At 42.9% G+C, this 12,270-nt stretch overlaps 2 protein-coding genes across 3 annotated transcripts; both read left to right on the forward strand.

The window, feature by feature from the left end:
- The first annotated feature begins 225 nt into the window (after positions 1 to 225).
- LOC116190968 (dephospho-CoA kinase) lies at positions 226 to 2,660 on the forward strand. Of its 2 annotated transcripts, XM_031520200.1 has the most exons (5): positions 226 to 647; positions 982 to 1,127; positions 1,385 to 1,530; positions 1,898 to 1,986; positions 2,060 to 2,651. In XM_031520200.1, exons 2-5 carry the CDS (start codon positions 1,020 to 1,022, stop codon positions 2,527 to 2,529), a joined length of 813 nt encoding a protein of 270 aa, XP_031376060.1. In that variant the 5' UTR covers positions 226 to 647; positions 982 to 1,019; the 3' UTR covers positions 2,530 to 2,651. The 2 variants fall into 2 exon arrangements, with proteins under 2 accessions (XP_031376060.1, XP_031376062.1); XM_031520202.1 differs by lacking the exon at positions 1,898 to 1,986 and having other exon boundaries at positions 341 to 647; positions 2,079 to 2,660.
- A 602-nt stretch (positions 2,661 to 3,262) lies between these two features.
- On the forward strand, positions 3,263 to 5,939 carry LOC116194833. Its single transcript, XM_031523732.1, has 8 exons — positions 3,263 to 3,408; positions 3,500 to 3,536; positions 3,650 to 3,897; positions 4,014 to 4,050; positions 4,231 to 4,511; positions 4,657 to 4,693; positions 4,799 to 5,061; positions 5,219 to 5,939. Exons 1-8 carry the CDS (start codon positions 3,352 to 3,354, stop codon positions 5,813 to 5,815), a joined length of 1,557 nt encoding a protein of 518 aa, XP_031379592.1. The 5' UTR covers positions 3,263 to 3,351; the 3' UTR covers positions 5,816 to 5,939.
- The last annotated feature ends 6,331 nt before the right edge of the window (positions 5,940 to 12,270 follow it).

The raw sequence follows: 12,270 nt of genomic DNA on the forward strand, positions 1-12,270 counted from the left end.
TTGAAAAATGCATGATCTAGAGGATGAGGCAAAAAAGGGATGACCAATTTCCACGAGACAAGTTCCATTCAATTGAATCGGTCTGAGTTTCGAATCAGTGAAATGGCCAGGATTGCCTTGGTCTATAAGGTACGAACATTTGGTATGATTAAGAGTTACCTATAAATATCGTCTGCGTGACAGTGCGGGATCAAGGAACTCGGAATCGATTATCAATACCGCCAAGGTAATAGAAATCGTGATTCTGAATCGTAAAATTGTGTTTCGCATCGGTACAATTGATAGAATCGGGCCCATTGCGGATTGTGTGCCGTTTCTGTTGAAGAGTACAAGCAAGCCAAAATTTTCCTCAATACGTCACAGTTTTGAAATTTTTGATTTTTTTAATTCTTTCGTGTCGTCATCCGCCACCCTTCCTCACCGGCTCACCCTCTTGGCGTCGTCCTCACCCTCGCGGCTGAACGATCAGCATCCTCACGCGTTCAACGTCGGTTTCAGCCTCATTGGCCTCCTCACAGGCTCACGGTCGCACCAAGTCAACCTACTCACCGGGTCGCCATCCGCGTCGACTTCCTCACGGGCGGGGGACTGTCAAAGTGTCTTTCTTCGCTGAATCTTCTCGATCTCAAAGGCTTAATTAGCTTTTGGTTAGTCTCGATCTCAAACTCTCAATCCGTTCCCTAGAGCTCCCTAATCTGCTATTGCTGCTATTGGTATTGATTTCCTAATTTCAAAATTGTGAACTGTGGTTGCTGCCCTGCTCGTAAAATAATGGCTCCCGTCGTCAATTTCCGATTTTTCTCGGTTTTGGAACCATTTTAACATTAATGGTGATATGTAACTTGTTCGGAGATAATGTCTATTACATTTAATTTCGTTCGACTTACTGTTCGTGTAAGTCCATGTTAACGTGTTATAAAATGGTTATTGCTTATTATGAATGAATAAGTAATTGCGATTTGCTGTTAAATTTGCTCTTAGGGGCTCTGCTTCCGCTTAATTTTGAGCTGAAATCGAGGATGAGAATAGTGGGACTGACCGGTGGAATTGGTTCTGGGAAGAGTACGGTTTCCAATCTGTTCAAGTCCCATGGCGTCCCTGTAGTTGATGCCGACGTTGTTGCTCGGGTATGTTTCCATGGCCTTGTGAGGATGATGCGATTTCTTCTCCTATCTTCGCGATCTCTTGGCCTTCAGTTGTCTGCAGTTTCATTACTGAAACAATTCCTTTTGCCGTCCATGTCGCTTATAGCGTGACCATGGAACACAACAAACTACAGTCGAGGAATCGTACTTGGTTCATAACTGGAGAATTGTTAGCGTTAAAGTCTCAATTAGTGTGTTGCCATCAGGACCATAACATAGAAAGAACTCTCTTTCAACAGGATGTACTGAAGAAAGGCACTGGTGGATGGAAGGAAGTAGTGACAGCCTTTGGAGAACAGATATTGCAAGATGATGGTGAAGTCGACCGGCCAAAACTTGGACAGATCGTGTTCTCCGACCCTTCAAAGCGTCAACTTCTTAACAGGTAATAATTCGGAATTACTTAAAAGAATATGTACATGGATTTGAATATAGATTGCCATTCTCAGTTTCTTATAGAAAGGTTTGATCCTTGATTATCATAGGACTATCATTCATGTTCTCTCATTTCTCCCAGATTTATTGACTTAAAGAAACGAGCAACGGGGTGATTTATGGGCGTCTTCAATACAAATAGTCATAATGGGTGAAGAGCCATCGGTTGTGGTTATAGTTCCATGTGAATCTCGTAGTTTCAAACAAGTCCAGTAGAGGCAAACTATCTTAAGAGTTTGCCTCGCTTAAACTGAACTTTGTTCAGTTTACATTCTGTGCCATAAAACGCTAATAGTTACAATTCATACTTTCTCCAGATCATATGATTGGAGTACAAATTCTCTCTCAAAATTATTACGGCAGCTTCTTCTAACTTTACATCGTGATTTGCTAAAATTTCCTTTGGGTAAGTATTGCATCAAACCCCACCCTCATGAGATAGTATCTAACTTACAAGCTCCATAAATCCTTGTCATTAGGTTGTATATATTCTTGCAGGCTGTTGGCTCCTTACATTTCATCAGGCATCATTAAAGAAATCTTGAAGCTTTGGCTCAAGGGATCCAAGGTCATAGTTCTCGACATCCCTCTACTGTTTGAGGTAAAGATGGACAGATGGACGAAGCCCATCATCGTTGTCTGGGTTGATCCTGAGACACAGCTTCGGCGACTCATGGCGAGGGACGGGTCAAACGAGGAGGATGCTAGGAACAGGATTGAGGCACAAATGCCCTTGGATCTGAAAAGAAGTCAAGCGGACATAGTGATTGATAACACAGGATCGATGGACGACTTGAACGAGAGGTTTAAGGAGGTATGCAAAGAAGTGACTAGGCCCTTGACATGGAAGGAATTTGCGCTTTCTAGACAAGGTGCTCTGCTGGCATTCTTTTCTGTAGTTGTCGGTGTGGTTGCCTTGAATAAAGCGAGCAATGGTAATGTCTCATAGGCAGTGTTGTAGTCCTGTTCGACATTGGCGAGGAATCTATTGCAATGTAACTTTTCCGTCCTTTCGGCCACGACAATTGTGTTGATATCTATTCACATCAGTCTAAATATTTTTAACACTCATTCAGTACACAATGGTGCTATGATTTGAAAGTAGAAGATTGGTCGGGCACTCGGGTTGGGTGTTGTAGAATGGCATTCCATTCTACATATGTAATAATCTTCTGGACAATAGACGTTATCTGTTATATTATGCCGAATAAGATGCGCAGAAAAAGCATAATCTGCAGCAATTCAGCTGTACTATTTTGTCCGCCTGCCCATTGCTAAAGCAGCTCCAAAACCAGAACCTTTTCTTAATTGGACATAGCAAACTTGTTAGGGAAAAACGCATTTCACATTTCACGTGGCATTTTTTTCTAAAGGTGACACTCGTAGAAAATTAAAAATTACTTAGAAATAGAAGAATAGACATATATCAAATATGATGGCCGGTGGCTGCTGGTGCGGTAAACAACCACGAAATCGAGATACAATGTTTTGATGGAAAACCTAGAACTGTATTTGCAGTCGGGGTGGTGGCCACCGACGGCGACAACCTTGCCGAGGGGGCGGTGCTAGATGGGCCTATGAATTCGTCCATTCTATTTTATTGGCTTAGCAGGAGCCCAAATAGAGCAGCCCGTTATTTTACTTCTTGGCGCCAATAACTCTAACCCGGGAAATTTCAAAGAGAGAAAAATTCTACTCGAATCACTTCTCATTCTCAACTCTCGATTCTCTCTTTTCACTTCAAGCACAGAGACACAGAGAGAGAGTGGAAATGGAGCAGACGAGCAACAATCTTCAAACGTATGAGCACCCTCATTCGATTTCCCAGGTACGGATTTCAAGTGGGCATGCCGCAAAACTCTTCCTTTACCGCTTCCTCTCTCGAGATTCTTCCCTTCTTCTTTTTTTCCTTGATGCAGCTGTCGGAATCAGCTTCCGCAATCTCACTCCCTTCAGGTGCGCGCCATTGTACTTCCTCGGATAACATGTTTAGTTAGGGTAATAGGCTGTATGTATAAGGTTAGGCAGGAAATCATCTGGGTCCTGGTGTGGTTTCATGTTGTTGTCAGAGCCTCCCGATATCAGGAACTGGTTTTCGAGCTATGTCTATGAATCTCCTGATCTGGGCTCAGTTCAGAGTCTCTTAGCTTCTCTCCCCAAAGAACGTATGCGTCAGAGTAACAGTTTTGTCCCTGAAGATGGGCAACGGAAAGAGGAAGAGAATTCGGCGGATTTTGGTAATGTCAGGGAGACTGGCCGGGCGGGTGCCCATGAGAATGCTGACTCAAGTCTATCTGGAGGATCTGAGATCAGTGAGGTACTTTGTCCTCAGCCTCAATTTGGCTGTTTATTCTCTGGTCATCTCAGTAGTTGGGGTAATGTTTGGAAATGAAGTTTCTAATCGATTTGGTATGCACATTGCCTGTCTTGTAGGTTCCGGATTCTTTGCAGCCTGATACTCAGCTCTCAGGTTCGTATTCGGTTTCTTGTCTCTCTACTATATGTTGTTGTTCTCCCAAAAAGAGGAAAAAGACCATTACACTTGAAGTTGTGTCGGTGATTTTATGGGGAACTGCCATGTCCAAATCTACGTTAAATATGCTGATATATTAACAATGGTGATTCTGAGTTTATTAATTCTATTTGTCAGAGCCTCCTGACATTAGGAACTGGTTCTCGAGCTACGTGTATGAATCGCCTCTGTTAAGTATCGACCTTGGAGAAGACTCCTCTAATCAAATTGGGCATGACAAAGAAGGTTGTGTTGATGAAAGGAGAAATAAAGAACAAGCATCGGGGGATTTTAGAGACGAAAAACACTGCAGAGATGTCAGCATTGCTGATGCTGAAATGCTGTGCTGTGATGACCTTGCAACTAGTACTAAGAGTTCCTTTGCAAATAAGCAGCACTGCAATCAATATTTACCGAAGGTACTCTTTGTTCTACTGATCCATAGGTTTGCTGGCTGCTTGTGGATTAACTATCCAACATGTTTTTTTCAATACTGAATTTTGGAATTGCAAATAGTAAGAAACCTCACTGGTTTAAATTCCTTGTGGAATTTTTCTTGGGCAGAGCGGCGATTCTTCAGACTCATCCTCGCAACTCTCTGGTTTGTAATGCTCGTTTGGAGTTGAATTTATTAATTCTGATTTTCTCCTTCCACTTGATTCACCAATGTCGAAACATTTTAAAGCCTGTTTTCTTGGTCTGTCAGAACCTCCTAATCTAAGTGACTGGTTCTCGAGCTACGTCTATGAATCTCCTGAACTAAACACCGCCGAGGGATTTAGAGAATCTTTTCTTGAACAAAAGGAGTCCCAAAATGATGAATTTACTACTCAAGGGTGCAACAGAGACAAAAGAAAGAATTTGAGCTGCGCAAGTGCTAAGATTGATGAAACAGATCTTTGGGAAAAGTCTGGCTCAAGTAATTGCTGTTGTAAAGATGCTAAGCAGACACGACATTCTCCAAGTCAGGTGCTTTCTCCATTTTACTTTCACTTCTTTCTTCAGCAAGGTGCCGTTTTTCGAAATGCATCAGATATTTATCCAAGGTTTCCAGAGTTTTATACATGACGGGATTTGAGCGGTGTTTGCAGTCGAAACTAATGCCATCCTACCATTTAAATTGCAGGAACAAGGTGAACTCATAAAGAAGGAAAATTTATCAGCTCGGGATATCCCAACATTCAAGAGGGTGTCCACGGGATACTTGGAAAGTGAAGTTGCCATGGAACACAACAGATCTCCACAAGTCAATGTGGAAGGATCGTGGTTGAGCAAAAGTGGCGCCAAAAAGAACCTGAAAACGAACTCTATCGAAGAACCAAATTTTATAACATTACATGTTGATTCAGTTGATCAAGCTCCGATGAGCAATCCTGGAGTTAGAAGCCTTGATAAAGAAAATGAGAGAGCAGACACCAACAGCAGTGGCTTCGTTTCTGTGAAGAAGAGGGCAAGTAGGTCAAATGATGAGAATGATTCGAGAAGGCCATGGAGTGTCTTGAATGAGTGTTCGAGCACGAAACAAACAGCTTCTCATGTGACCACAGAAGACGTCATTAAGCGAAGGCCGTTATCCGAGATGACTAACTTGCAAGACCACTCAGATGTGCTGGGTTCTGCTGGAAAATGGAAGTGTCCCCAGAAGAGCAAACCGAACCTCGGACCTCCCATGAAGCAGCTGAGGCTCGAGAAGTGGGTCCATCTTACTGGAAGGTCGCAATAGGAAGATCGAACCAAGGAACGCCACACACAAGGACAACTTTCTTTTCTTTTAATGTAAAACATGATCTCGGAGCAATTTTGCTTGCTTTAACTATGAAACTATTCTACTCGGAGTAATTGTCACATCGATATCGGAGTAACTGTCACATCGACATCATATCAGATAGAGACAAAATTCAAAAAAAAAAAAAGAAATCTACTCTAATGATTTTCTAATTTTGGTGTTTTTATCCGGATTCACGTACATATCATATTAATTAAATTACTATTATATATAATTAATATATATTAATAATAGTTATAATTAAAAAAATAATATTCAATTCTCCACCTTTTCCGCTGTCATCGACACAACCCCAAATACAGACCATCCTTCATGTCTGTCGCCTTCCTCCATCTTCTTCTCTATCTCCTTCCTCTTTGTGTCTTCTTCGGGAACAGGCATTGAGCGTCGGAGTGGAGGTTCACGGGGAGGGAGTGGGTTCGAGGGTTTTGAGAACCAGAAGTTCCTCCGCGACAGAGTGGGTTCACGGCAACTTATGGGAGGACGGCCGTGAGTTTCGCCGCGAAGCTCCTCCGTCCTTAACTTCTGTATGATTCGTTTATTTCCAGGGGGCAGGGGGTCGTCATGGGAGCTCAGTCGAATTTCTTCTCTAAATCGAGGGCCCTACGGCTAACTCCAAAAATCCTAACTACCCAAATCAAATTGAACCCAGAATCCCATTTTCCTTCCTCCTCCTTCTTCCATTCTCGCGCAGATCAATGGGGATGGGAGCTGCGAAGTTGGGCGTCAATGGCGGGTTTGCTGCGAAGCAGAGAATGGCAACAGGAGGGGGGGGGGGGGGACGCAACGACAATATTAAAAAAAAAAAAAATTAAAGGGAGCATAGGTTGTCGCGTGGGGCTCGGCCTGCCACAGGGCAGCCCATAATTGGCTGCCTGGGCGCCTTTGTCGGGAGACGTGCGTGACTGGTTCTCCAACCGATCGCGTCTCTGATGCGAGTCTCTCTCTCGCCAGGTGGCAAAGGAGAGACGGGGCAGATAAAGGACGAAATCTTTCTCAATCCGACTCTCTAACTCGATAAATCACCCCGGCTCAAAATCAACTGCGAGCCATCTTGTGTTCTTTGTGAGAATGGATAGATGAACATGGGATTCTCATGATTTCATTGCATGATCAAAGACGTTATAAACAATGTTAAATAAGGGATTCAGAGTTCAGACAAAATGATTTGTTTGGCTTTATAACTAACTTAACTCTCTTTTTTTTTTTTGTCAAATTTAACACTACAATTATTACTGTTTTTTTTTTCTATCACTAATAACAATATCCTACTCATATTTCTTCATAACATTCTTATAATTAATTTTTTAATAATAAATTTACTATTTATTTTCACATTTATATATACATACATATATATTTTCACACATTCATATATGTCAGAATCCCGTTTTGGTCCATCGGCGCTCGGTGACCATTTATCGTGGAAGTTGCCTCTAATTATCATTTGATATATTCAAGACTTTTGAACTGGGGGCATTTCTTTAATTTGACTATAATTTTATATTTTCAAAAAAAATATTCGACGAGGCGTTTTCAGGTTTTTCGCGCATCAATTTCTATCTTTCAAATTCATAATTATATTCAATATCAAAAAATATATTTCTCTACATAATACTGATTCATGAATTTTTTTTGAATGCAATGGTAGTGCTGGATTATTTTTCGGATGTTTAGTTAAAAAGACGAGAAATTTTAGGCCCTACGTGTATCAATTTTGATTTTTTTTCAAAATTCGAGATAATACTCGAGATTGAAAAATATTCTTCTACATAATGTCGATTCTCGAATTTTTTTGAACACAGCAATGGTCCTGGATTATTTTTCAGACATCTGATTGGAAAGAAAAAGAAATTTGAAAATAATCGAGCAATTAAGTCGGGGAAAGGCTCAATATCAATTTTTATCGAGATTTGATCTCCGTAAATGCAAATTGGAATTCTCATGGAGCCGATTATTTTTCAAATTTCTCAATCTCAAAGTTTTAATTCTGAAAATGTCGACGGATCTTGAGAAATCGGATTTCGCTCGAAGGACGTCCATACGGTAAAGAAAAAAAAAATCTTACAGATGGTAAGGGGTCGTTCAAATGGCAAACTCGGTCGACCCCATCCTTCGGTTTGCAGGCAAGTTAGGTAGCCTGCCATTTGCTTCCATCCTGCAACTTGATCATGCCCTTTTCTCGAGCCCTCTCCTTCCCTTTGTTTCATTTCCCTTTCTTTCCATCATGTTCTTTCTTTTGCTGGTTCGGTTTCTGCTCTAAAATAGAATAGCGCCCATGCCCGACATTCCATCTACCCTCTGATTCTTCTCTCTTTCATGCATCCATCAAATCGCAATCGTTTCATCTCAGCCCTTTACAATACCCACCTCTTGTAGCCATATCTTATGGTCATCATCTTTTCTTTTGATCATCTCCATCCTTGACGTTTCCATCACCTTTATTTGTTACTTCCTCTTTCTCGGGAACTGATCTCTCCCTCCCTCTCCCTCTCTCTCTCTCTTGACCAGCTCACTTTCTCTCTTGCTCTCTCCCTCACTATCTCACAAACCAGAATAGACATAACCGACATCAATTGGCTCTTTCTCGGACTTTTTCCCTCCTTTTCTCTTAGCCATCTCCCGGCAGCAGCAGAACAAACCATTCCTTCCTTTCACTTCATCTTCATCAGCTCAGATCCTTTCACATCTCTAGCTTCTCATCACAGTTAGGGCCGACTTCATTAACTATCAGTAACTCCTCTACACCCTTGGTAGCTCCTCATCCTGCAGCATCCCATCACTCTCTCCTTCTTTCAGTTCCTCTCTCAGTTCCTTCTGGGAGTTGTAACAGTAGCTCCCTCACTTCTTCATCATCTTCATGATCTCTGGCCTTCTCTGTTCTTAGCTCTCTCTCTTTCTCCCTCTCTCTAGATCATGCTCCATCTATGTCTCTCTCACACAGGAGCTCTCTCTTTCAGCCAACTTTCTCTCCAGCCATCCCTCTCTATCTCGCTCCCTCTCTCTGTCTCCCTCTCACGTTGCCACTCTCTGTCTCCCTCTCACGTTGCCACTCTCTGTCTCCCTCTCACGTTGCCACTCTCTGTCTCTCTCACAGTAACTCTCTCTGTCTCTCTCGCGCCCCTCTCTGTCTCTCACTCACGGCTCCCTCTCTCTCACATTCTCCTACCCGTACTGGTCCTGGTCTTTGCCTGGTGCTACTATCCCCGATCGATTTGTGCCCATGCTGCTGATCTGCTTCCATGGCTGCTGTTTCTTTCAGGTAGCTATGGTCATCCTAGGTGTCTAAGGCTCGGCTCGTGACAACGTCGAGCCCTGAGTCGTTTCTCCCAACATTGGCTTGGGAGAGGTAAAACTATTGAACCTAGTGGCATGCCTAGGACTCCATTGTGTGGTCGCTTCGATGGTTCCATGAATGATGATAATGAGTGAATGTTTTGGTTAGTGATAACAAGACCGGTTTGTTAATCCAATTTGACTCTTTAAAATCGAGATGTGTGATGAAATAAAACCGACACGAGCACGAATTTGAAAATTTTAAGTATCAGCCTTTAAAACCAGTTATTTGAAACGGAAATGAATCCATGCAAATTGAATCTCATGCTCATTCGGTTTTAAGGAGTAAAATTGACTAAAAGAATCAAAATTGGCTTAATTGATCACTTGAACTTAAAACTGGCAAATTGAGTGTGGATGTGATTGTGTGTGCCTATGTTTGTGTGTTTTTGGATTGCGAAGTGTCATTTTAATCAAAACCCCTCACGAACCGGATCAATCATGTAAAGTCGGCTTAAAATCGGACTTAATTCCAGGGTGGTCGGGAGTTAGAGCTCCCATTGAACGGTCTGTCAATGGCTGGTTTGACGACTTGAAACTCACAAACCAAAGCATTCGGCAAATTCATTTAATTTAATCAATCTCACATACGTAGTAATCGGGACGATCCACTCAGCTAACTAAATCACTCGACATTTAAATGAATTACACGAACTGGCTAATAATTTGTAACCGAATCGATAGATCACGGACTGATAATTGTGCCCTTTTCCAAACCCATTTTTTTTACAAGTATCAAGGGATGTCGTCCGTGTAGTGTGGATATCTAGGAAGGACTCGCATGTTCTGACTCGAGTCTACGCCCGATTTGATACAGTTCAAGTCGAAACATGGAAATTCTTCTTAGACCACTTCTGGCTCCCTCGGGGTTTACACATGACCCTAGTGGATCTAGGGGATTAGTCGACATCGGTTACCGGCCAAGGTGGCCCGCATCAAGCAGTGTCACTTTTGCAACATAACTTTTCGATCTCAATGGCAAGATCATCAGTTTGTGATTTACCAACAACCGTAGGGTTAAGATGATCCAAACACTTCGAGCCATGGGTAAAGACGGGCAGTTTGCGCAGGCCTCATCTGCATAGCCCATTTTACTCGATCGAAGTGTTTCTATCATCCTAACATAGAGTCGGGCACTTAGGGAGGTGGATCAGATATGTGAGCGGGGATTGCTTGTGAAGGTTGTCCGACCCTTCTTAGGTCATACGCAGAGACCTTGGCACCCCTGTGATGCTGTGCTTCCCAACTTCCCTAAGTTTGGGCTTAGATCAGGTTTATCTGTCATAAAATATAAAATCGAATTAATCACGCACTCGACATAATCAAACACAAGGAAATGGGCGGGTCAAAACCCTAGGTTTTAGGATTCTAGCAAAACACATATCTGTCATAATCTGTTAATCTGTCAGTGTAGCAAAACAGAACAACTTAAAATGAACCACACATGCGAGGCTTGGCAACAAACACTATGTCTGCTAAGTCATTTCCTTAAACAATGCAAAATGCTGTATACCCTCCTAGGGCGGCCCATGATCAATTTCCATCATGTATGCTTGCTCTGTTTTTGTCTGTTTAGGATAAAAACGTGATTGTTAAGCAACCCCGATTCATAATTTGATAATCATATAAACATGACAATTAACACACAAATTGTTTGTCTTCATATGTTTTTATCTGTTTTTGTCTGTTTTGTGACGGGTCATGTCCGAATCCATAGGAAATGGTTCACATGGGATCTAACGCCCCAAAACCATCAATCACAAAGTCCAACACCCTCACAGATTGAATGCGCGCAACTCGAGTGTGGTATGGGGTCTTGCCTCGAGTCACCGTTCCAACCCGGGTAGTTTCTGAGCGGAGGTGACTTGAGTCGGGACGTGTGAAATAAGGTTAGGCAATCACCAGGGAGCTCAACCAATCCCGCCGACATCTGGAGGACCACTCGGTCCTCTGGGACCCATTGATTCGGTCGGATCTGACCCCCGATTCTCATGAGCGCGCGTTGCATTAATTACAGTTTTGATCTTTTCAACCTCATGGTGAGCAGGAGCGCAATATTAGCCGAATGCGAGTTGACCGGGATCCAATTGTTGTATTTGTATTTATTGTTGAGAGCATATTGTGAAGCATTTATGTGTATATTCTAACAATCCCGGTCGGTGAGCGAGAGGTCCGAGAGTCGGAACTGATCGAGTTGGTTTATGGGTCCCCGAAACGAGCAGGACCACACGATTCACGAGCCCTATCCACGAGGTGAACCGAACATCATACTCTGGTTAGCCAAGATGTGATGACGGTGGACCGATCCCTTGACCAGCAATCCCGGTCGGTGAGCGAGAGGTCCGAGAGTCGGAACTGATCGAGTTGGTTTATGGGTCCCCGAAACGAGCAGGACCACACGATTCACGAGCCCTATCCACGAGGTGAACCGAACATCATACTCTGGTTAGCCAAGATGTGATGACGGTGGACCGATCCCTCGACCAGAGGATCCGCTCCTCTTATGGCCTTCTTAACCCAAATCCATCGCTTCCACGAATTTATAGCGTCAAACCGGGTAAGACGAGTGCAACCTAATCAAGCGGTAAGTAAATTAAAAAATATCAAACCCTAGACAAACTGAACTACCGATAAAGCGTGCGGGATGTAGGCCTGCAGGCAACAAAACCCCTGAATTCAAAATCTTCAGTTCCACAGATTAATTGCCTTAGCAAACTAGGTGTATCCTTACCTTTAGACCTTGATAACTCACCGACCATCGACATTCGGGTCATAAACAAATAGCGACGACTTCTTTTCACGTGTGTCCGTTACGTTTTCCCCCAGGAAGGTAGACATTCCCAAGCCGTGCGATCGGTCGTACCCATATGGGCTCCGACGAGACGAAATTCGAGTTCATACATTATATTTATTAACACTTATAATCATTACACGAGGGCAAGCTCAGTGTCAGCATTATCTCAATATACCCAAATCCGTCCATATCTCCATCCACCGCTCCGACAACACCAACCCGGACCCGACTTTATTTGACCCGATTTATTCATTCGTTCACT

Source organism: Punica granatum, chromosome 1, assembly GCF_007655135.1.
Source record: "Punica granatum isolate Tunisia-2019 chromosome 1, ASM765513v2, whole genome shotgun sequence".
Lineage (NCBI taxonomy): Eukaryota > Viridiplantae > Streptophyta > Magnoliopsida > Myrtales > Lythraceae > Punica > Punica granatum.

What these genes read in the sequence shown, in the direction of transcription:
- LOC116190968 (XM_031520200.1), top strand. Translation starts at nt 1,020, where the DNA reads ATGAGAATAGTGGGACTGACCGGTGGAATTGGTTCTGGGAAGAGTACG. An exon ending in ATGCCGACGTTGTTGCTCGG is followed by an intron (nt 1,128 to 1,384) that starts GTATGTTTCCAT and finishes CTCTTTCAACAG; the next exon opens with GATGTACTGAAGAAAGGCAC. An exon ending in TTTGCTAAAATTTCCTTTGG is followed by an intron (nt 1,987 to 2,059) that starts GTAAGTATTGCA and finishes CCTTGTCATTAG; the next exon opens with GTTGTATATATTCTTGCAGG.
- LOC116194833 (XM_031523732.1), top strand. Translation starts at nt 3,352, where the DNA reads ATGGAGCAGACGAGCAACAATCTTCAAACGTATGAGCACCCTCATTCG. An exon ending in ACCCTCATTCGATTTCCCAG is followed by an intron (nt 3,409 to 3,499) that starts GTACGGATTTCA and finishes TCCTTGATGCAG; the next exon opens with CTGTCGGAATCAGCTTCCGC. An exon ending in CTCATCCTCGCAACTCTCTG is followed by an intron (nt 4,694 to 4,798) that starts GTTTGTAATGCT and finishes TTGGTCTGTCAG; the next exon opens with AACCTCCTAATCTAAGTGAC.